At 31.4% G+C, this 23,085-nt stretch overlaps 3 protein-coding genes and 1 long non-coding RNA gene across 4 annotated transcripts; 3 read left to right on the forward strand and 1 right to left on the reverse strand.

Moving 5' to 3' along the window:
- Positions 1-723: 723 nt before the first annotated feature.
- LOC108478575 (uncharacterized) lies at positions 724-2,810 on the reverse strand. Its single transcript, XR_001870316.2, has 2 exons — positions 2,346-2,810; positions 724-871 (listed from the first exon to the last, which is right to left on the reverse strand). It is a non-coding gene; the product is annotated as an uncharacterized LOC108478575 (long non-coding RNA).
- Positions 2,811-3,344: 534 nt separating this feature from the next.
- LOC108476894 (uncharacterized) lies at positions 3,345-7,934 on the forward strand. Its single transcript, XM_017779260.2, has 14 exons — positions 3,345-3,952; positions 4,059-4,192; positions 4,309-4,458; positions 4,568-4,679; positions 4,843-5,146; positions 5,417-5,630; positions 5,775-5,864; positions 6,001-6,256; positions 6,399-6,511; positions 6,671-6,769; positions 6,864-6,911; positions 7,004-7,114; positions 7,213-7,303; positions 7,398-7,934. The coding sequence occupies exons 1-14, from the start codon at positions 3,703-3,705 to the stop codon at positions 7,496-7,498; spliced, it is 2,073 nt and encodes a 690-aa protein (XP_017634749.1). The 5' UTR covers positions 3,345-3,702; the 3' UTR covers positions 7,499-7,934.
- A 4,587-nt stretch (positions 7,935-12,521) lies between these two features.
- On the forward strand, positions 12,522-15,377 carry LOC108478556 (uncharacterized). Its single transcript, XM_017781020.2, has 4 exons — positions 12,522-12,965; positions 13,066-13,187; positions 14,825-14,998; positions 15,123-15,377. The coding sequence occupies exons 1-4, from the start codon at positions 12,741-12,743 to the stop codon at positions 15,238-15,240; spliced, it is 639 nt and encodes a 212-aa protein (XP_017636509.1). The 5' UTR covers positions 12,522-12,740; the 3' UTR covers positions 15,241-15,377.
- Positions 15,378-18,034: 2,657 nt separating this feature from the next.
- On the forward strand, positions 18,035-18,773 carry LOC108478495 (oleosin G). Its single transcript, XM_017780954.2, has one exon. The coding sequence runs from the start codon at positions 18,098-18,100 to the stop codon at positions 18,581-18,583; it is 486 nt and encodes a 161-aa protein (XP_017636443.1). The 5' UTR covers positions 18,035-18,097; the 3' UTR covers positions 18,584-18,773.
- The last annotated feature ends 4,312 nt before the right edge of the window (positions 18,774-23,085 follow it).

Here is a 23,085-nt window from a genome sequence, read left to right on the forward strand (position 1 = left end):
AAAAGGGGCATAAACAGATCAGAATGTGAGAGACAGATGAATGAGATAAAAATGACTAGCAATAAAAGAGCATTGCATGCCCATTAACTGTTATTAATACCCTTACCAAAAAAAAACGGTAATGGCTATAAATTTTTGCTTCTATTATACAACTGCACAATTATGGTGGCATAGCTGATGATTTACAATTGAAAACAACTCCACCAAAATAAGAAAGGTAGGCTTAACCAGCACTCTGCAGCAGTCTAACATGTAGATTTTATTGTTTGTAGAAGAGCTTTAAAACTTTGTAAATATATTGGGAGGCGCTCATAGTTGCAGAACAAAGAATAACAAGAACCACCATCCATATTTATTAATAATGTATCATTTCCTTATCTTTTTTTCTATTTTTATTGCTATTTACTGATGGTATCTGCAGATTGAAAAACATAAGGGTTAATGTAATTTTTGGCTCTTGAACTTGGCAACTAAGTCTACTTTGTTACCTGACGTTCTTTTTTGTACCTAAACTTGGCAATTAGGTTCATGATCCTCCAATGAATAAGCAACAGGTACCTGAACTAGGCAATTAGGTACCAAAGTGGACCTGATTGCCAAGTTCAGGGACCAAAATTTATATTAATCCAAAAATAATGATACAAAAAATTCCACAAAAAATGAAAGCAAAAATAAGCAACAGTGAAAATAGAGATCTTCTTGTGCAGGTAGGACAAAGTGAGATTATAAAACCCATCAGTCATTCAATATCAGTATTTAAAATTTACCCAACAAAAAGCAAATATTTGAACTAAACTCATGCTTAAAAGAGTAGCAGAAATAATGGAGCATTTGAGGAAGGATCCACTTGGTTGATGTTTTCATTGACTGCCTGATGTACCACAACAGGCAAGAAGCAGAGATCATTGAAGTATCATGCAAAGCCAAACAATGAACAAACCAAGGTAAAATAATGAAGATAGGGGAATACATTTTCAAGCAACATCATTGGAGCATCATGAGGTTACTAACCGAAAAAAAAAAGAAGAAAAGAGAACCAGCTTGAACAGATTATTCATTGATATAAACAGGTGACATTTTAGTTCCTTACATTAACGGCACATGGTCAAAGTACCATGGGCACTGTTGTACTTGAAGTCAGATTGCATTTTGGACACTTCACTCAAAAAATGGACAAATTAGTCCCTGTACGTTAAATTAAAGAGTTAACTAGTCCTTTATGTTAAAGTTTTCATGCATTTCTACTGTTAAAAATTGGTGTAACTGATAGAATAACCAGACAGTTATACATGACGTGTCATATGTACCTTATGTTGAGGTACAAGGACCAGTTTTTAACAATAGAATGGAAGAAATTTTTAATAGAAGTACCAGTTCGCTCTTTGATCTAACATACATGGACTATTTTGCTCATTTTTTAGTAGAAGGGGCAAAATGCAATTTAACTCCTAGTACAAAAGCCTCTATGGTACTTTTACCACGGCACAAGATTTAATAGAACACGATAGAAATAAGCACCATGAAACCAAAGGCTATTTTTTGGGTGAATAATCGTGCAGTTCTGAAACATCAAAAAAAGGGTAATTGTTGTTTGAAGGTATTGATGCAAACCAAGTCGACTTTGGCATATGTCTATCTTCATGGAAATGTAGACTTATTGTTTTTCATTTTGCAGTAAATGAAACCATTATACATTTTTTTCAGAGGTTATAAAGCTTTGTAAAGCAGTTATGCAGCCCTAATTTTTAAAATGAAGCAGCAGATTACAAAAGCCTAATACAAGACAGTAAACAAAGAGTGATGAATCTTTATATACATGTACCCTTCTGACTAATGAGAGCCTAAACATTTCCGTATGGTGTCAGCTTTTAAGAGTTGATAACATTTTTGGAACACAGTGCATCATTGATGTTAGATCCATGACATTGAACCTTTTTTTGTCCTTAATAATCAGATATGACCTAAGGGCTTATTATATCATGAAACTGATTGATATGAAATGCTATGCTTCTTTTTTTCAGAAGGAGCGAGAGCAGGGGTTGTACAGGGATCAAACTCGAGACTGATATTATGGCATCAACTGAAGTTGACAAAATGCTATGCTATGTTTCAATGGTAGAATTCAATCTCAAATTTGCTAATTCACTTTGACCACAATAATGACAGCAACTGTTGCAATGATACAACGATATTTCTTAAACAGAATGTACTCTTTCTCCTATATATATCTTCCAATTTCAATCTCATTTTTACCTAAAACCAGGTTCGAACTTCAAATGACTAATCCAAAATTGCTATAAAATGAAAGTCTCAAGAACAATATGTGCGTTAATTTCTGGACATACCTGATGTTTCAAGAACAATTCCTTCAAGAAATAATGAGCTCACCAAGGCTCAATCAAGCCAGTAGCCAGTAGAAAAGCAATCTCATTTCTTCTCGGCTCAGAAATGCAGGTTCCTCGACCGGCGACCGCCCTATAATCTGACGCCTCTCTCTCTTTTTTCCCTTCTTCATGGGCTGCCGCTTACGCTTGACTTGCGGGAGGGTGAGGATGAAGAATAGCAAGAGCTCAGCCCTGTGCGTCGGGCTCCTCGACGGTAGGTTTCTGAGTTTTGATCGAAATTTAGGGTTTTCCGGGAGGCGAAGCGGCGATGATCGGGTTCGTCAGTGAAAGAGAGTGGATTTGTAGCGCCAATTTCAGTTTAGTTGGATAAATAGAAGACTGTTGGTTATTTCTCTTGTCTCCCCAAAAATCAACTATTTATGTTTATGTCCATCGTATTTTACTTTTTTATTTTCTATCCTACCAAAATTCATTGAGTTACTGGGGCGGCCATGTAATCTTTATTATCTAAAATTTAAGAAATATTTTAATAGTTATTGATGGAAGTAAAACCGTTTGAATTTTACTTATTGTAATTGAGGAACCGTTATTACTTAATTTTACTAATTATCAATATTCTTGTAATTTCTGTGTTCCAATTATATTAAATTTGATATTTATTCTTTAATTAAGTAATTTGATTTATCTATTTTATTAAATTATTAATTAATTCAAATGGTTAAACATCATGAATTATCTCAATTAAAATACTTAAATTATTTCCATTCCAGCCTTTCATGCTAAACTTAATTTTTTAATATTAGAAAATTCTTTTACAAAAATTCCACTACTAGATTTTAATCAAAATAGTTAACTTAAAAGTTTTAAACTAATTTAGGTCAAATTAAAATAATAATAAGTTAAATCCCAATTTGAGAATAACAAAGGGAGCAGAATCTAAATTAGACCAAAAATATATATCATTTTAAAATCAGTTATGACAGTTTTTTTTTCAGAGACGCACTCGTGGAGGAGAATACAACACGCGCCCTTTAGTAAACTGAGGCAGTGAACGGTGAGCACCAAGTTGTCCCACTGCTGTTGTTGGGTTTTTTTTTTTTTTTTTTCTTCGAGATTCCTTTCTTCTGCCCTCCTCCACACAAAAAATAAAAATAAAAATAAATGAAATTCTTCCAAAGTTTTCCTCCTCCACAACAATTCCTTGCAGATTTGTTTTTGTTTTTGTTTGTTTCTTTGAAAAGCCAAATTCAATGCCAAAACCCTACCAATGGCTTTACGGCCCCCTCTCACTTTCTCTTCCCTTTTTACTTCCTAATAATAGATTTTCTCTTCTAACTTTGATGGACTCCGTTACTCCATGGCTCTCCTTTCTTTCTCTCGCTCTTTCACACTCCTTTCCTCGCCATTTCACTTCTTTTCTTCTCGTTCAATCCGCCGTCGCCGTTCCTTCGTTTGCTCGCTTTCTACTGCTACGGATGTACGCTCTCGTTCCGCCGTTCTCTGGTTCAAACACGACCTCCGCCTCGACGATCACCCCGCTCTCTCTGCCGCTGAAACGCACCGTTTTGTTCTCCCTCTCTATGTCTTCGATCGCCGCAGTCTCTGTCGTATGTCCTTAATTCACTCTTGTTGTTCTCTGTTTGTGATTCGATTAGTAAGTACCAAATTTCTTGGAAATTTATTAAAATTCGAAGTCGCTTTTACTGTATTCAGGTTATTCTGATGATATGCTCGAGCTACTTCTCTTCGCATTGGAAGATTTGAGAAACTCTTTGAAGGAACAAGGCTCCAATTTGATGATTCGATACGGCTGCGCTGAAAATGTCATTAAAGAGCTTGTAAAAGAGGTTAGTTTCTCTTACGTTTTTTCTTTTGTAAAAAAGAAAGAAAAAAAGAAGCAGCAAATTTCGGACTCTTTCTCTCTCTCTCTCTATATATAAATTGAAGCAGAAGGTATGAACAGGTGAAAGCTACGGATGTTTTTATCGAAGAAGAGGTAGAGTATGAAATGCGTCAGCTGATTGGAGTTGTCAAGAAGACATTGGAAACGTCTTCGTCTTTAGATTGGAATCTGGACATTGTCATGTGGAGAACTCCATTCTATGATGTTAAGGTGGCCAGGTTTTTTATTCTATTTTCACTTGAATTTTTCTTGCATAACTCTAAAGATGATTCCCCCCCCCCCTAACGTTTTCATTGTATACTTATAATGTGCTGTACAGAATCTGAAGGAGCTGCCTGCATCATATAATGACTTTAAAGAACAGAAGTTACTACCCACTTCGCCTCTTCTTCCGGCAACATTACCTGTTGTAGAGACGGAGTTAGACTGGGGTAAGTTTCTGATTGTAATACTAAATGCTATTAATACTTATATTTGTCCTCAGTTTGGCCTCTTTTAAATGTTTTAATGCATTAGTGATAATTTGCAAAGGTTATTGATTTATATGTGACTGTGATTATGGCTACTGAACCTAATAATTGAAATATAAATCAGGTCCTCTTCCTACTTTTAGTGATCTTAAGGAATTTATCAAAGAGAAACTAGGAAAACCGGAAGAGAGTTGGAATTTGATGAAAGAGATGCCAGCTGAAGTCTTATTGAAGGAGAATTTGTCAAATTCATCTGAAACCATACCAAAAAGTTTGAATGACAAAAGCATTGAGCAAAGGAGACGTGATAAGTCTGTTTTTGTTACACGGAAAGGTGATGTTGTGGGTGGTGGAACAAACACTCTGCTGAATGCACTGGCTGCATACCTGAGATACTTGGAAGGAACAGCACGAGATGACTGGCAAGAGTATGTGATGAATTTACACCATCTAATACATTTTACTTGTGTCTTAAGATATTTTTAAGGATATAGGTTTAATTGTGTTTGAGCTGTTGAGTGGTTTCAGGTATGGGGAACAAATTTGTACATGTGATTTCTTAATTCCTAGTTTATTCTCTCAGTTTGTGTTTTATCTGTATGACATGGGAAGAATCTAATTGGAGGATGATATAGGCAAATTTATATTGCCCTTTATGTTTTAATAAGCTAAATCTCCTGTTATTAAATTTGCTGTAGAGTACATGAAAGGTTACGCAATGCTGAAACCCGTGAAGGGGCCTCTTTTACTTCCCTTTTCGGTCCTGCTCTTTGTCTTGGCATCATATCTAGAAGGAGAGTGCATTATGAAGCTATCAAATATGAGAAAGAGCGAAATGCTGGATTCTTATCTCCATTTGGATATTCTGCAGCCAGTGTTGCTGCAGCAGCTGATGCTGTGTGCTCCATGGAGGTAATTGCTGCTTTATATTGGTATTTACCTATGTAAATGCTCAGCTGATTATTCTTCTGAATGGTTTTGTTCTTTGTGATATCCTTTGAAATCTAATGGTAGTGCAAGGCCTTAATAAAGCATTGTAGCTGATTTTGGGTGCAGTGGTTTTGGCTTTTGGCTCTAAAAAGTCAAGTAAGTAATGAAGGACTGTACTCTATACGGATTTGGAGGTGGCGTGGACATCTAATTCAGGTTTGTCATCAACAACTGATTCATACTTTTGACATTTAAATCTGTAATGTAGTTTACAGGATAAGGGACTTTATGCAACCTTGATGTACTCGAGTACTTTATATGTCTTGGTTATAGATCTCTGTAAATATTCCAGTATACAGTAGTTGGGCTTGAAGGTCCTGCTATTCTACTTGTGCATGGTTTTGGAGCCTTTTTGGAGCACTACCGTGACAATATAAATGCCATAGCTGAACATGGGAACCATGTTTGGGGCATCACACTGTTGGGATTTGGCCAATCAGAAAAGCCAAACATAGTGTATACTGAACTCCTATGGGCTGAAATGCTGAGAGATTTTATCATTGAAGTTGTGGGTGAGCCTGTGCATCTAGTGGGAAACTCAATTGGTGGTATGTTATCAATCCTAACCTATTTTTTACCTTTCCTAAGGTGACTACTACAATTTCTTACTCTCTAGCTGAAAATAGCTTATCAGTTTGACTCAACAATTTGTCATTCTTTTCTTTACCCATCCACATTTTCTATCTCCAGGTTATTTTGTCTCTATTGTTGCTAGCCTCTGGCCTTCTTTGGTCAAGTCTGTCATCCTTATGAACACTGCTGGCAATGTCATTCCCGAATTTTCTTCCCACCGGTTTACCAGTGTAAGTTTAGCCATATCATTTGGCAATTTATGCTTGTCTATCATGTTTATTCCCGCTCTTATGCTGTTCGGTAAAAACTGAAAATGGAGGTTAAAATACAAGTTTTGTGGTTTTGAGTAATAGCCGCAGCATGTGATATTCGGTATATAAATGTTTCAGGAGAGGCAAACCTCAGCTGCTGCAAGGCTGGGTGCTCAACTCCTTTTATTCTATTTGAGATTGAATATCAGGAACACACTTAAAAATTTCTATCCCACTGTAAGGATCTGTCCATTGCTACTTCCCGTTTTCTTATTTTGCATATCATTTTGCACGTTGCTTGACTGAGTTCAATGGCCTTTGACTTTTGCAGAAAACCAACCGAGCTGATGATTGGCTTATTAATGAAATGCTGAGGGCAGTATCCTCACTGTTATTTGAATTTCAAGACAATGTACACACACTATTATAATATCTTCTTCCTCTGAAAAAATGAACTTAACAAACTTTAAGTCCTATGATCCTGGTGTGACAGTGGTGCTGGAAAGTATTTTCAGCTTTGACCTCTCAATCCCTTTGAATTATCTCTTGGAAGGATACGAGGAAAAGGTTCTAATTCTGCAGGTAAATTCTCTCTATTCAGTAAAAAAGAAGTTTATAATCTCTCTCCATGGGTTTGTGGTCTTTTACTTACTGTTGTTTCAATCCGTATATCTTGTTAGGGAATGAAAGATCCACTCTTAGACTCAAAGGCCAAACTAGCCATGCTCAAAGAACATTGTACCGGTCTTGCAATAAGGGAATTGGACGCTGGTAATAAGCCTTTCTATCCCCAAAATAACCTCTCATGATCCTTTCTCTGTCATTCTCCCATGCTTTTACTGCTCCCCCGACTTTAACATTTCAGGTCATTGTCCCCATGATGAGCAGCCACAAAAGGTGAATAGCATCGTCTGTGAATGGGTAGTAGCTGTTGAAAGAAAACTAACTGCAAACTCTTACTCGTAAGCACTTGGCATTCCTTCCAAAATAAGCCTCATTTTCTATTCTCAGAGCTCTGGTTCGTTAAATCCAGCTTACAAAATTGCTAAATTTGAAATTGAAGAATCTTTTAGAGGCTAACATCTTACCGAGTCAATTTGAAGTTAACGGTAATACGTAAATCCTTGAAGCCGATTTGATTCATTATTTTAGAATTTGTGAATTCTGATAGGCAATTTGTGATGTTTCACTATAGTGCCAGTCAGTCCATGACCATGGCAATGTCATTGCCATTTCTTTTTCTCTTTAGTGATAATGATAGGATGGCATCTAAAGTTCATGTTTATAGTTCATGTCATATGTTCTTTTGTATTTTTGTGTCGTAATCATGCTTACAATATTATACACTTAGATTTCAACACGTTAACAATTCATGTTATATAAATTTCGATATGTTTGTAAATTTGTGTTCATGTTATTGATTTAGTATCGTTATGTTGTATCGTGCAATTATATCGTGTTTAAGTGAAGTGGGCTGGGCTTATCATGTTTGGACTGAGTTTGAGTTGCGAATAGGATGAGCATTTGATTAAGTGAAGTCGAATTGAACGAAAAAAAATTTTGTCGAGTTGATAATTTCTTATCATCCTAACTTGATTTGAATTTTTTTTCAAATTGAGTTGAGTGAAATGAATTTCGAATCGAAACAATAATTTTTTTCAAATTAAATTAAGAAAAATTAATGTGGCCATAAAATTTTGTTGACAATATGACTAAATTTCGAGTTAAAATATATATATATATATATATATATATATATATGAAAACTCTTTGAAACAAAACAAGAGAAAAATAAGATAATTAGTATGATAAATTTGATTTAATAATTTACTTGTTCAAGCCTCAAATTAATTATCTTGGATTTTTCTATAAATTTATATTTTAGCATATTTGTATTTTTTAAAGACTTTTAATAATTTTAGAAGTTTTAATTTTTGAATATATATATTTATGAATTTCGGAAAAAATATTTCATAAATATTTTGAAGAATATTTTGACTTTTTAAAAAATTAAAGAGATTAATTTGCATATTTTCAAAACTGTTAGGGATTCAAAGAGTATTTATATTAATTTATTATTCGAGTTATTTGAGTTGTAAATATAACTTATTCAAACTCAAAAAATCAATTATTTATTCGAGTTGATTCGAAAAAATCGAATAATTTATTCGATTGAATTAATCTAAAATTCAAAACAATTGAATTATTTTACTCGAATCGAATTTTAACCACCTTTGAAAATTCTAATACAAGTCCAATTGGCCCTTTCATTGTTTTGAGTTCATAAAAAGGATTAAGCTCGTTAATGTCGATTGTTAGGGTGGCAGAAGGAAAAATAAGAAAATGACGCCATGACTCAACCACTTCTCTTCCAAGTCCTGCCATATTATATAATAATCTCACGACAAGAGCATGTCAAGAGCACAGCCACTACATGGGACAATGAGACAAAGGCCGGCCATTCTCAGCTAATAACGCGCATTCCTGCTCCCGCTACGTCTCTTTGATGTAAACTGAACCAAACTCGAATAGTGGAAAGCTTAAAATGTTTAGTTTGAGTTTAATTAAATATAAACTTTTAAGCTTGAGATTTAATCGGGTTATTTGAATTTGAGCTTGATTGAATTTATTTTTTAAATTTTGTATTCTTGATTAAATTTGAGCTCAATTAACCTTGTTTATATTCAAGTTTGAGCTCACTTGTATTTAAACTCTTTTATAAGGTAAATTAAACTTAAGGTCATTAAATTATTAATAAGTTTATGTTTTGGTCACTCAACTCCGAAATGTTACAAATTGGTCATTGAAATGTTTGAAAGTTTCCATTGAAGTCATTGGGCTATTAAATCGTTGTTGCGTGGCTTTTTTTGCACTGCTTGCACCAAATAGAAACTCTTCTTCCCTTTCTCTTCTATAATTTAGTTTTTTTTTTATGAAATAACTTTAAACATCGCGAATTTACAAACCAAAATTCAAATAGCTTTTTTCTTCGATTTCTAACATTGACCATGAAACCGATTTGGATCTAAGGTGTTTTTTTTCTCATTGATGTGCACTAATTAGACTTAGTCATGGGCCAAGCCACCTGCCTAGGCCCGAAAACCCGCCCAAAAAGTGGGACGGTTGGGGAATAATTATAGGCATGAAAAATAGGCTTAAACAAAAAAATAAGGCCCATTTTTTAAATAGGGCAGGCTAGGTCAAGCTTGGGTTTAGCATTATTAATTTGGGTAGAATTTTAGATTCGTTTTCTAACATTTTGCAACGACCCGACCTAGCCTATGATTAAGTCTAGTACTAAACCACCATACAAATTGTCAAGCCATTGCTTAGAGCTCACTAGCCAAACTTTGAAAAAAACAAAACTTAAAAATTCAATAACTTAAATGAATATTTTCAAATAATCCAAGGACCAATTTGTAATTTTTTAAATTTTTGTAACCAAAACATAAATTTACTAATAGTTTAGTGACCTCAAGTGTAGTTTACCTTTTTATATAATAAAAGTAAAAATATAATTTCATAATATAAAAATATATTAAAATAAAATGCTTGATTAAGCTTACAAAGCCTTTTAAATCGTGTATTATGGTACTCAAATTCAACTCAATCGATAATTACTTTTATTGATTTGAATTGTTTTCAAACCGAACTTAAATCGCTTACCATCGCTCTATTTTATTTGCATCCCTATTCCAAACAAATAATATCAAAACCCATGCCCCTCATTACCAAGTTAGTCACATTTTACTAAAACTATTAATAAAATTGAAAAAAAGATTTTAGTATAAATAAAATTTTGTAAAAATATTTAAATATCCTATTTTATAATTAAAAATAATAACATCTTCTACATTAAGTAGTAATAAATGTTATTCTTTTCTCACTGAATACTTGATCATTCAAGTACAGAATTTATAATAAATATATAGATATAGAAAGTTTTGTTTTCATTATTTCATTTCATTTCCTACCGAGGACAGTTGTAGGAAGTTTGGACTTGCATATTTGATCTCCATTATTTCATGCTTACAAACCGAGTCTATTTTTAATATTCAATGTCCTTTTAATTTTAGGAGTCCTTTTCATATCCTTTCCCTTTAAGAAACCAAATTACATGTTTGCAACATCAAAACATCCTTCAAAAAAAGATCAAACTCACCAATTACGTATTAATTGTTGAAAAGGATTTCTATAGGGACAACCATTGTTACCCTTTAATTAGTGGCAAATCCTCCGAAATTAACATATATATATTTTATGAGAGTTAAAATGCAGTTTTACCATTGTACTAGTTTATGTCTTCATGATTTTTAAAAGGATGAAACTCTAGCAATTTTAAGAGGTTAAACTGTAATTTTACCATATTAACTTATAATTTTATAAATTTTGAAGAGACTAAAGCAGTAATTTCCCACTTTACGGCTCGCATTGCCATTAATGTTGGTATTTCTTACTTGATTTGATTGATATTTTATTGGTTCAATTTTTTTTTTCAATTTTAAGATATTGATTCTCAATCAATCCAATTTTACAAGAAGGTATGTACAAGCTCTCGTGAGATTAGCTATCCCTAAGTAGTAGGTTTGCTAAGTCACGGTGAATCGTTGAGAACATCTGAAAGGTCTTTGCTCATTTCTAACATGATTATACAACGCCTATGTGACAAATTCATTTCAACGGATAGGTATGAGCTTTGATTCTCTTTAAAAGGTGAAATTACATTTCAATCTCTTTAATATTTTTAAAATTATAAATTAATTAAATGGCAAAATTAATATTTGGACGCTCATGATAAAATTTTAGTCAAAACAATGAAAAATTATATTTTATCTTTTTAAAAGTATATAATTTAAATTTGACCCAAAAGTAATTTTAATTACAATATATAAATAAATATTAATATAATTTTACAAATCAAATTTTAAAGCAACCTAAATTATTTTAAATAAGAAACTCGACCATGACATCCCAAATCAAGATTAAGGGTCATATTATTAAAAATAAATAGATTAAGGATCACATAATCTATGTGGGTCGTGCATGTTTATGTCACAAAATAATCCAAGTGCTCACCTACTCTTATTTTTATAAGGCAGTTTCCAAATATTTTAATTAAACTGCCTAGGTAATCAGTTTCCATATTTTTTAATCACCCATTTTGGGTAAAGCCCAGATGGAGGAACCCATCAAACATTAGAAAAAAAAAATGGTTAAATTGCATTAAATTTCTTCGAACTATTTTTTAGATTTTAATTTAGTCTCTACACTTTAAAATATTTTAATCAAGTCTTTAAAATATTAGTATTATATTAATCAAGTCATTCTATCAGCCTAATCGTCAAGTTTGGTTTTAAATGTCAGTTCTAATCTAACATGAAGTATTTTTAAAATACGTAATCGAATTATAAATATATGTGTCTATCGTATGAAAAGTTTAGGTATGATGTTCTAAAAACTAAACAATGATATTAAAATTTGTGAGGATTAATTTTTAAATTGTCAAGCTCAAGCCCATACTATAAATGTGCACACATTTACAATTTGACCCACGGATTCTAAATAGCTTTAAGTTACGATTTGGCCTTTAAACTATATCTTTCTTTCACTTTAGTACTTAAAACAATTTTTGTCCTTTATTTGGTACTTGAGCAATCATTCTGTCTATTTTTACTGCAAAAAATTATCCATGTCCAATAAGAATGTACTGCATGTCATATTTTTATTGCTAACATTTTATTTTACGTAAAATGGGATGAAAATGATAGTCGAATATCAAAGCGAGACAAAAGATAATTTAGGTATGAAAAGAACAAATTCAATTCAGAGGGTAAAACATAACTTAAGCTTTTTAAGTATCCTCTATAGTTAGACCAGAAACTTTGAGAATTAAATTAAAACATCAAGAAGTTAAGGGACCAATTTAAAATCCAATCCATAATCTAAGGACTTCTGATGTTATTACCCCATAAAGGAAAAAATAGGAGAAGAAGAAGAGAGCAGCCCACAAAAGGGTATCGACATGGTCATCTACATTATAGAACAAACGCAAAAGTCTCAACAAAAAGGACCCCCAAAAAACTCATTTAAAAACCTCCAAAAAATCCCCATTGTTTAGTCCTTAGCTTTTTTTGACACAAATCCCATCTCTGAAAAAAAGGGTGTATATTTTGTCTCTCTCTAAGATTCTACAGAGAGAGGACACGCCATGGATGTGAGGAAAATAGTTGTCGTTGTAGAAGACGTTGATGTATCAAGGAAAGCACTCCAATGGAGTCTCCACAATTTGCTCCGTTACGGTGATTTGTTGACCCTCCTTCACGTCTTCACCGCCACTAAATCCAGGAACAAAAAGAAAGCCAGGCTGCTTCGTTTACAAGGCTACCAATTGGCTCTCTCTTTCAAGGAAATTTGTAACTCCAATTTCTTTAATGTGAGTGAGTCAACTCATCCCCCCACCCCTCCCACACCTCTCAAATCACTGATTAAGAGACTGGGTTTTCTTTGTTTTTTGTTATAATATTGTTGAACAGACGAATATTGAGATGGTTGTGACGGAAGGGGATCAGGAAGGGAGGAAGATTGTGGCTATGGTGCGTGAGATTGGAGCTTCTGTCCTCGTTGTTGGTCTTCATCACCAGAGTTTTCTTTACAGGTGAGTCAACTCGGGTTCTTGTGTTTAATTATTTTGTTTCATTGTTTAATTATTGTTTTTGGTGATAACCCCGTTGGTAGAAGTTTTTTTAATGGGCCTGTTTTGGGGGGTAATTGAGAGTTTTCTAGGAAGGTACAAGAGAAATGGTCAAAACTTTCATAAGATATTAGGTTTGTAAATTTCAAGACCATTTTTTTGAGATTGTTGATTAAATTGATTAATTCATGATGATGATGATTGAGAAATGAGAAAGTAGAGGGACAGTCAAAACAAGTTGTTTGAGTCGGACCGGTTGGAGCAAGAATTGGTAGGGTCTCCCTTCTTTGAAGGGTATTGAATTGGTTGATCGAAAAATGGGTATGTACGTGTTGAAGTAGATTTTTAATTTTATTTTTAATAATTTATTTAATCGGATTGGTTAGACTGAAGAATCGGTGACCTAATCAGTTCGATAATAGATTAAATTCTGAGAACTTTGAGAGAAAGATTTTAAGAGTATTGTGTAATTGTAAAACATATTGCACCTTTTAAGATAAAATCTCAGAGATAATATTATTAAAAAGGGTAATTATAAATCCGAAAAAGACATTTTCATATAACATAGTAATCTTCATAGAACGTGAAACGAATTTAGTATAAAAAAAAGGGCATGGACAAGCATGTGGGTATGTCAATGGTGAAGAAACAGCCAAAATAATAAGTTTTTGGGTCCACTCGGTTTTTGCTAGATGTAGAGCTTTTTCCTTTTTACATTAACTATTGGGGTGCTTTTGACAAATATAATAATATAACTTAAAACTCCCTTTGTCACTTAGTAATGGATAAAAAGTTCCCTAAAAGCCTAAAGCATGGGGGTGGTTATGAAAATCATGGCATAATCAAAGTGGTTTCTGTCCACTAGGCTAAAATTTCTTTTAGTGAACATAGTTTACCGCAAATTCTTTTTTTTTTTTCATTTTCTGAAGTACTTGTGCTTGACAAATATGGTATGGGGTTTGATTTTTTGGACTATAGATTAAGCATACACGTATTCAACATTCACCCGAGTCCATATAACATTTTTTTTTATGTAATTGTCTTCTCTCTTGATTGTTTGGAAGTGGTTCTTAGAATAAAACAAATTGCCCCTATCCATAGTTTGCAATTAGTTTCTGAATTTCATGATATGAAAGACTACACAGTCTGCTCTGCATGGTTACAGATTATGTTGGTCATGGTGCTCTGCATGGATACACGTATTCAACATTCACCATCACCAAAGTTAAAAAGAGGGTTAATATAAAATTTGAACCTTAAACTTGGTAATTAGGTCCACTTTGGTATGTATATTTTTTTGTCCGCTTTGGTAGCTTAACTTGACAACTAGGTTCATTTTGGTCCCTGAATTTAGATCCCATCAAGATTTGATGTTATGCCACAATCTCATCGTGCCACATTATCAAAATTTTATGTTTTCCAAGTTTAGAGACCAAAATGGATCTAATTGTTAAGTTCAGCTTCCAAAGTGGACCAAAAAAAATACAGGTATCTTAGTGAATCTAATTGCGAAGTTTAGTAACAAAAAATTACGTTAACCCTTCAATTTTTTTTTTAAAATTTGTTTGACTTGATTGAAATCAGTGTTTTGATTGGTATAGGTTGGGATTGGGCCATGACAACATAGCAAACTGCTTGAGCTGCAGAGTACTTGCCATCAAACAACCAGAATTGTCACCACCACCACCATTGAGGGCCAAGACCAGAGAAAGGCTACCACCACTTGACAGTTCAACTACCATGGACTTTTCCCAAATTGAAATTTCTGGTTTGCAGTAAGTTTGAAAAAAACCCACCATTTCTTTTTCTTGCACTCTTCTTTGTGTTTATGTGACAAGCTTTCTTGGGATATATATCTTGCAATTTAATGACTTAAAAATGGAGCTAATTGATTTACAGTGTGCCTGATATTCCTCCACCAAAAATCCCATATAGAATCTGTCCAAGCCCTTCTGCAATTATTTGGAGACCAAGAGGGTCAAGGAAAAAAAAGAGCTGTTCAAATGGAGGAGCTTGATGTTTAAACATAGATTATTTTATTGTTATTATCATAAATTGCACATAGTTTGTGAGCTAATCCTTTTAGCATTTGAGTTTGTTTTTACACAATACACCCAAAAAAAAAAAATAACAGTGGAAATTGACATCATACAACAGAGTTTCTTTTTGTCTACTTTGATCACTGAAAAGAGTGATTTAATCATTTAATTATTTTTTTATCATCTTTTACTGTTCGGTTATCAGATTCGATCTTGATTAAATTCGCTAAATCAAATTAAAATTTATAGGCTAAAATATGTAATAGGTCACTGTATTTTTACAAATTTAGAATTTAGTCTTATTTTTATTTCTAAAATTTTGGTCTCTTTTTTTTATATTTCAAAATTTAGGTATAATTGTTAACACTATTAATTCTTTTTTGTTGAATTTGTTGCTAAGATATTTTGAAATAAAAATAATTAATTTGGCAGCAATATAACTAAAAATAATATTGTAATGAATTTTAATTTAACAGAATAATTTTAATAATAGGACTTGAATTTTGAAATTTAAAAAGTGGAAGGACTAAATTCTTATAAATAAATGTACAGGGACTGGATTCTAGATTTGCAAAAAGTACAGAGACTTATAATGGATTTTAACCTTTTTGTATATTAAATAATCTTTGGTGGTACGGATTATGTTTATAAAAAAAAAAAAAAAAGCAGTTAGTGTTTTCAGGTTTCACGCAATAAACTAACCCAATAAATTAAAGAAAATGGCGTGCAGGAGATCCAAACCTTTTCTTTTTGAATTTATTTTTTGAACTTAAATGTATATTCAAGTTATCAACGACAGATTTAATTTTATTGGTATAAATATTGTTGTCAATACAAGAGGATATGAGTTCGAATGTTCTTCCTACTTATGAGTTGAAAGGAGTTATAGATAATTTTAAATATTATATCAAAAGAGTAAATATGAAGTTGAAGTAGCTTTTCCAGCAATTTTAAAGTTCAATTGTGATTTTAATATCAATATTATGTTAAATTTTGAAATTTAATCATTTTTTAATTTAATATAATTTAATCTCTTTACTTTTATAATATTAACAATAAATCAAATTAACCTGTCACATAAATAATTAAATTTAACATGTTTAAAAAATAACAACCTAAATTTTAATGATAGTATCTGTTTTTATTATGTTTGATACAAATTACCTATACAATAAATATAGATGTGTTTAAAATTTAATTAACCTATTTTAATATGCTCTATGTCATATTAAGCTAGAATTTAATGTTAAAGCTAATGACAATGCAAATAGATAAACTCGATTGGTATAATATTAATATTTTAAAATAATTAAAATATTATAAAATTTAAAGCAATTTAGAATTTAAGGTATAATTTAAAATGTTTAATGCAGTTAATATTTTGTAAATAAAAGAGTGTAAATTTGAACGGTTAATTTAAGCCGGGGCTCGCCACCAGTCATTTGCTCAGTGGGCTCAATAAATCGATCCGTCAGCCTTTTGTAACTATCATAAGGCTCGACTGAGCCAGCCCAACACCGATTTTTAGAAATAGGGTGAATTTCATCTAAAGTCACTAAAATTATTAGTAATTTTATGTTTTTATCATTGAATTTTAAAAATTATAAAAATAGTCTCAATTCAGTAGTAAAATTATAAAAAAAACTCTATCGTATTAAAATAAGTAGCAAGTATTATTTTATGGATTTTTTGTTTTTATATATATAAAAATATATTGTCATAAGATATGAATAAAAAAATCATAATTTTAAAAAAATCATAATTTTTACTATCTCAACACTACCATTTCAACCAAAACTACATTGGTTTTCATATCAAAATTTTATAATTTTGCTACATAAGTTTTACATCCACATCATGAGTGTCATAATCAATGTTTTAAAAAATCGAATTGGTAGTCAAATCGATCAAATCATTAGTTCTCGATTTAATGGAATGATTAAATAATTATTTAAAAATTTATAAACCGATTAGAGGTGTTCTTGGACCGAACCTAAGCATGATCTTAATACACTTTATGCTTGCCTAAGCCTCACTTGACTAGAAATATAGGCCTAAAATTTTGCTCAAACCTGTTCATATTTATAAATAGCTAATCCAAATTCATTTTAAACCCGACCATATTATTTTTAATTTAATATTTAATACTTCTATATATTTTTTATTTATTAATAATTTATATATATAGTACTCTTAACATTTTTTAAAAATTATGTGTTATTAATTAGATAATATAAAACATTACAACCTTAAAATACAGGTCTAGTCAGGTTAAGTTCAAGCCTTGGATGTGGTTCATATTTTAAACAAATTTGTTCTTCTTTTACCCGAGCTTATTTTTCGGGCTTAATATTTTTATTCAAACTCTCCCAAATTTCGAACAAACTTTCGAACTTAAACAAATAACTCAACCCATAAATAATTCTAAAACCGAATCAATTATTTATTTTTATCCTAATTTCTAATGTTTTACCAATTATGAATAATACATTCAAGAACCAATTAAATCTTTTTATTCAAATCGCTATCAAAATCATTTATTGATTCAACCGATATGATGAACCCATCAAATCCGATTCCGAATATACACTAAAACTATTGACGTAAAATCAGTAAATACGACAATAGCCTTAAAAACAATCTTCCAAAAAACCGAAAAATAGACTGCAAAAACTCCATGCCCTCTCCACGTATGTCCCTTGCATGTCTCCATGAAACTGAAACTTTCCCACACCTGTCACCCAACCCTAATCTCTCTCCTCACCTTTTAACCCCTTTACCCCCCTTCTCTCTAACCTTCCACTTCCCTTTGAGCTCTCTCAAAACCCCCCAACCATGGCGGAGCGCAACCCAACCCAGCAGCGGAGATCCCCAACAGGACCTAATAACCCCACCGCCCCCGCCTTGTCCACTTTCTTACAAAGAATCCAAGCTCATTCACCGCACTCCGCTCAACTCCCCTTGTTCATTACCGCCTTGATTCTCCTACTCCTCACCGGGCTCACCTTGACCGTGACCAGTCTCGGCTTCATCTTTTTCATGCCATTGATCATCATTTCTAGCCCTATATGGTTTCCTATAGGCGCCGTGGTGTCGATCGTTTTCGCGGGTTTCGCCTCTGTGTGTGGCTTCGGGGTTTTGTCGGTGGTGGGGTTTTGCTGGATGTATAGGTACTTTAAAGGCATGCGCCCGCCGGGGTGGGATAGGGTCGATTATGCGCGGAGCCGGATTTACGATACGGCTAGCCATGTCAAGGACTATGCTATGGAATATGGTGGTTACTTGCAAAGCAAAGTAAAGGATGCAGCCCCTGGTGCATGAGGAAAATGTGTATGTATTTGGATCCGATTATAGCTGCCTGCTAGCTTTTTCTTTTTTACAAAGTATTTTTGTTTTGAATATGAAATTTGCACATCTTTGTACAACTTTACTTTTGATTAATGTGAATGTGATCATCCATATAATCAACCTCAATCCATACATGACATCAACATTTCCTTTTTTTAAATAATTATTTCCTTTTCCTTTTTTAAACTGATAATATTTAAAAAAAAATTGAAGGACATAATGAATTTATTCCTAATAAAATTTCAATTTCAATATTCAGTTGAGTTTTATTTTGAGATGATTAAAAATTGTTTGAATTAAATTATTGTTTTTTAAAGATTTTTATCAATCGGAGATTAGAAAAAGAAATTAATCTTGAGGAAGAACTAAAAGATAATTTGATGATTTAAAGAGTTGGCCAAAATCCTACTTGCCCTTTTAGCTACGTCGGATGACAAGAAATTTACAGACACTTGGATATAAATAGCAGCTCAAATGAAGTGATATCAGCCATCCATCCGAGTTGAGGATAGAAAAATGTGAGGAAGTCAAAACCTCTATTTTTCATTCTCACGCAAATCATACAATAAGACTGGTGAACACACACACACACACAAAAAACACACTTCCACTACAATTAAATTTTCTAACAAAAATGGACTAATCCTTACACTAATATTAAATACTTGCCGCCATCAATAGGCTGCCTAAGTTTATAATTTTAAATTGATAGCCACAATAATTGCTTAATCTACATTTATAATATTTCAATTTCATATATGGCCGAAGTGGGTGCTGGACCGTGGCTCCTTACTTACATGAAATTGCATCTTTATTTTATTTTTTAAATTGAAATATATATCTTGATAATAAAATCAACTATCTCGGAATAATTAATTTGAGAGAATATAGAAATAGTGGGATTTGAATTTGGACCAATAAAGTCTTTAAGATCTAAGGTGGTGCCCCCAAATAGAAAAATTGTAATGCGTCTAGTATGATGAAATTATATTTTGAGCTATAAAAAATTTATAATTCAATTACGACTATTTTTTGTTAACATATCCAAGGCTAAAAAATTTCTAAGTCCACATTGCTTTGACCCTTGACCCTTGAATAAGTCTATCATCGATGATTTTAAACGAAAATCCTATGAAAATCCCTAAAATTCGATAATAAAAATATTAATGGGTCAAGCTAAATCTATACTAGATTTCAAAGAAAAAATTTAAGCCAAACCCGCACAAACTTATCAAAATGGCATGTTTTACTATAAAATAAAAATAAAATTATTTTATATTATTTCTAAACAATAAACAAGTTTGTCCAAAGTTGAGAAATATAAATCCAACCTTAACTCGAATGATTATATATATTAATCACAATTTTTAATTATTTCTTGAAAATCAAATTTATTAAATTATTTTTATTTTGAAAAGATAAGGGTTATCCTAACACATCATTGAGCGAATACTTAAATTTAATTTTTGCAAACACCTTGATCCCTTTAGTGGAGAAAGTGATACCAACCTTCGTATAATGACTTTTTTTTTTCTTTTCCTTTTTGGATATACTCTTTCTTTCTTTTTCTTTTTTTTTTTATCATATCTATTTTATTTTTTACATAATGTCTAAAATTACTCATAGTTCTTTTCTAATTCCTAAATAGGAGGATAATATATTTTAGCGCACTCGAACCCTATCTTCCTGCACTGATAACAATACTTATGGCAATCAAACTAAAACTCAATCGACTTTTATTTTATTTATGTTATTGATTTCTTAACCCATATATTTTAATAACATACTTATTCAATTGTTTGAATATGCACTGAGATTTGAAGAATATATCCTTCAATATTTAATTATTATCTTATCAACTATATTTTTATATTAAGCTATTAGAATTCCTTTTAAAAATACATACAATACTCATCACCTATTATTTTATATATTTTTCTTACTAAAACATTGGTGTATACTTGGTATGCCCTTACCATTTAATTAACTTGTGAAAATTTTGACTACACTAAGAGTTGACCACAATAATTTTCAATGCAATTAGTAAAATACATATGGTTTATGATTCTAGAAACAAGAATTTATATACAACATAAAATGTTTGAAGATGAATATTTTAATTTGTGTGACACAATAGAATTAAACTAGCGTAGTCATATCATCATTTTCTTGGTACTAAAATCAGTAGAAAATTAATTATAACAATAATTTGTTCATATATAGGGTATATTTGTCATTTTGTCTGGAATTCGAGGATTTGATTCGAATAATTCATAATCGGTTCACCCCATTTTGATTATAAAACTAAGCAATCAAATCTTTTAAACCCTACATTTGAATTGACCAAACCCAAAGTGATTAGAACCCGAAAAGATACAAATCTAAAAATTCGAGCCTCAATCTTGAATGGTTTGAGCTCGAGATTATTTAAAACTTGAAATGATCCAAAATTTTTGAAATATAAATAAATCCAATCTTGATTGACCTGATTTAAAATCAACCCAACCTGTACAATTGATATCTACTCTTGAAAATAGTAAAAAAAAATATTTTTTTCACACCTCCAAAATTTATGATTTAAGCCTTTTTCAATGATGTCAAAAATGAGATTGGATCTATCGATTAAATCAAGAATCAATAACTTGATCAGTAACATAAAATTGATTACAGATCAAATCGCTTGTGAACCAGTAAAAAATCGAAAATCAAGACAAAAGACCGACAATTAAACAAGTTAAACTGGTTTGTAAAATAATTTTAAATTTTTTATTAATTTTTAATTGTTTATTTAATTGATGTTGAATAAATAGTAAAATTTATATCTTTGGTCCCATTTGAATCTTCATTTGGGAGGACCTCTTCAAATGTCAACTTTCTAAAAGTTAAGTGCTTTTATGTACTGAAGGGTCGTTGTTGGGAAACCTCTAAAGGCATTGATTTTTAAAGTTTGAAAGTTTTCTCCTTTTTTGAAACTTTCAACAACTAAATAGCTTGAACAAAATATCTTGGAATTGAATTAAAATATATTTTGTAGTGAGTAGGGTAAGAATTAAACATTGTAACTAAATTATATTATTACAAGCTCCCTACCTAAGTACACAATAATTTAATTAATTGGTTCACCTTTGCCCTTCTATATTCGAGCTTAAAATTCCAACTATAACTTTAAAATCATTGTTTAGCAATTTTGGTTCAAGCATATGATATATTTGAATATTTAATTCGATATTTAAATCAAAATGACATCATGTGATCTAATGAATGTGTCGACACTTGTGGTCTAGTAAAAAAATATAAATATTGAATTGAAAAAAAAAATTCAAGTACGAAGGTGAGCATTAAAACTTAATTGAGATACCAAATTATTAAAAATAATTGAATAGCAAAATTAAACTAGGTGCCAAGTAGGATATTAACTTTTATTATAAATTTGACAAGAGTAGGATTAGGGTCAATCACAACACCAACTCGACTAGCAGTTAACTTCGTTTCTTTAGTATAAGCTAATTTGATAGAAAGCAAAAGATTTAATTATAAATTTCATCCATCTAGTTTATGAAATTTGAGAAGTTAAACCTTTTACTTTAATTTGTCAGAATTTAGTCATTATACTTTTTTAAAAAATGAACTTAAATTGTTTGTTTTTACTAAATTGTTTAAAGCAAATTGTTGGTCCGTTGATTTTTGTTAATTCCATACTCATAACACATTGAAATACTGAATTTAAGTATACAATTTGAACGTCTAATGTTTTGCTGTATTACCAAATTGATCAAACTCGATTATCATAAAGTATGAAGATTAAATTCCTGCAAATTAAAATAGATGGACTAACTTCTCAATCTTAATAAAATATATGGATGGAATTCACGATTAGACCAAAACAATAATAAATACTTTACCGTTGAAATAGACATACGAAGCCCAATGCAACTTGCCTAATGCTTTGTGAAAAAAAATTTCTAAAGTTGAAACATAAAAAATTGCTTAAATTCACAGTTCACCATATATATATTGTTTAGTCTATTAATGTTTTTATTGATTATGGTGGAAAAGAATATAAAAATATATAAATTTTTTTGTTGGCTTATTTAACAATACACAATTGCCACTCAATTATCTTAATAGGTTGAGTGTGAGTTCGTATAGGTGGTTTGATGCGGTATGATGTTTTTAATTTACCTTTGATCTCAAGTTATAGTATCTAATCTCACTGCCACCACTATTTTTAATTAATCGTAGATAAATGCATCGTCCGGTGTCCATCCAAACCCATTCTTAATTGCATAATATCAATTGAAGTAAATACATAATTAGTTGACAATTCCATTGTTAAGAATAAGATTAAAAATTTATAAAAATAAAATTTAATTATTATTTATTTCATGGTTAAGCTGTAGCTAAAAGTTTAACCAAGTTAATTTTATCGTTGCTTCATTCACAATGGAAAGCCAAAATAAACAATAAAAATAATG

Source organism: Gossypium arboreum, chromosome 12 (genome assembly GCF_025698485.1).
Source record: "Gossypium arboreum isolate Shixiya-1 chromosome 12, ASM2569848v2, whole genome shotgun sequence".
Lineage (NCBI taxonomy): Eukaryota > Viridiplantae > Streptophyta > Magnoliopsida > Malvales > Malvaceae > Gossypium > Gossypium arboreum.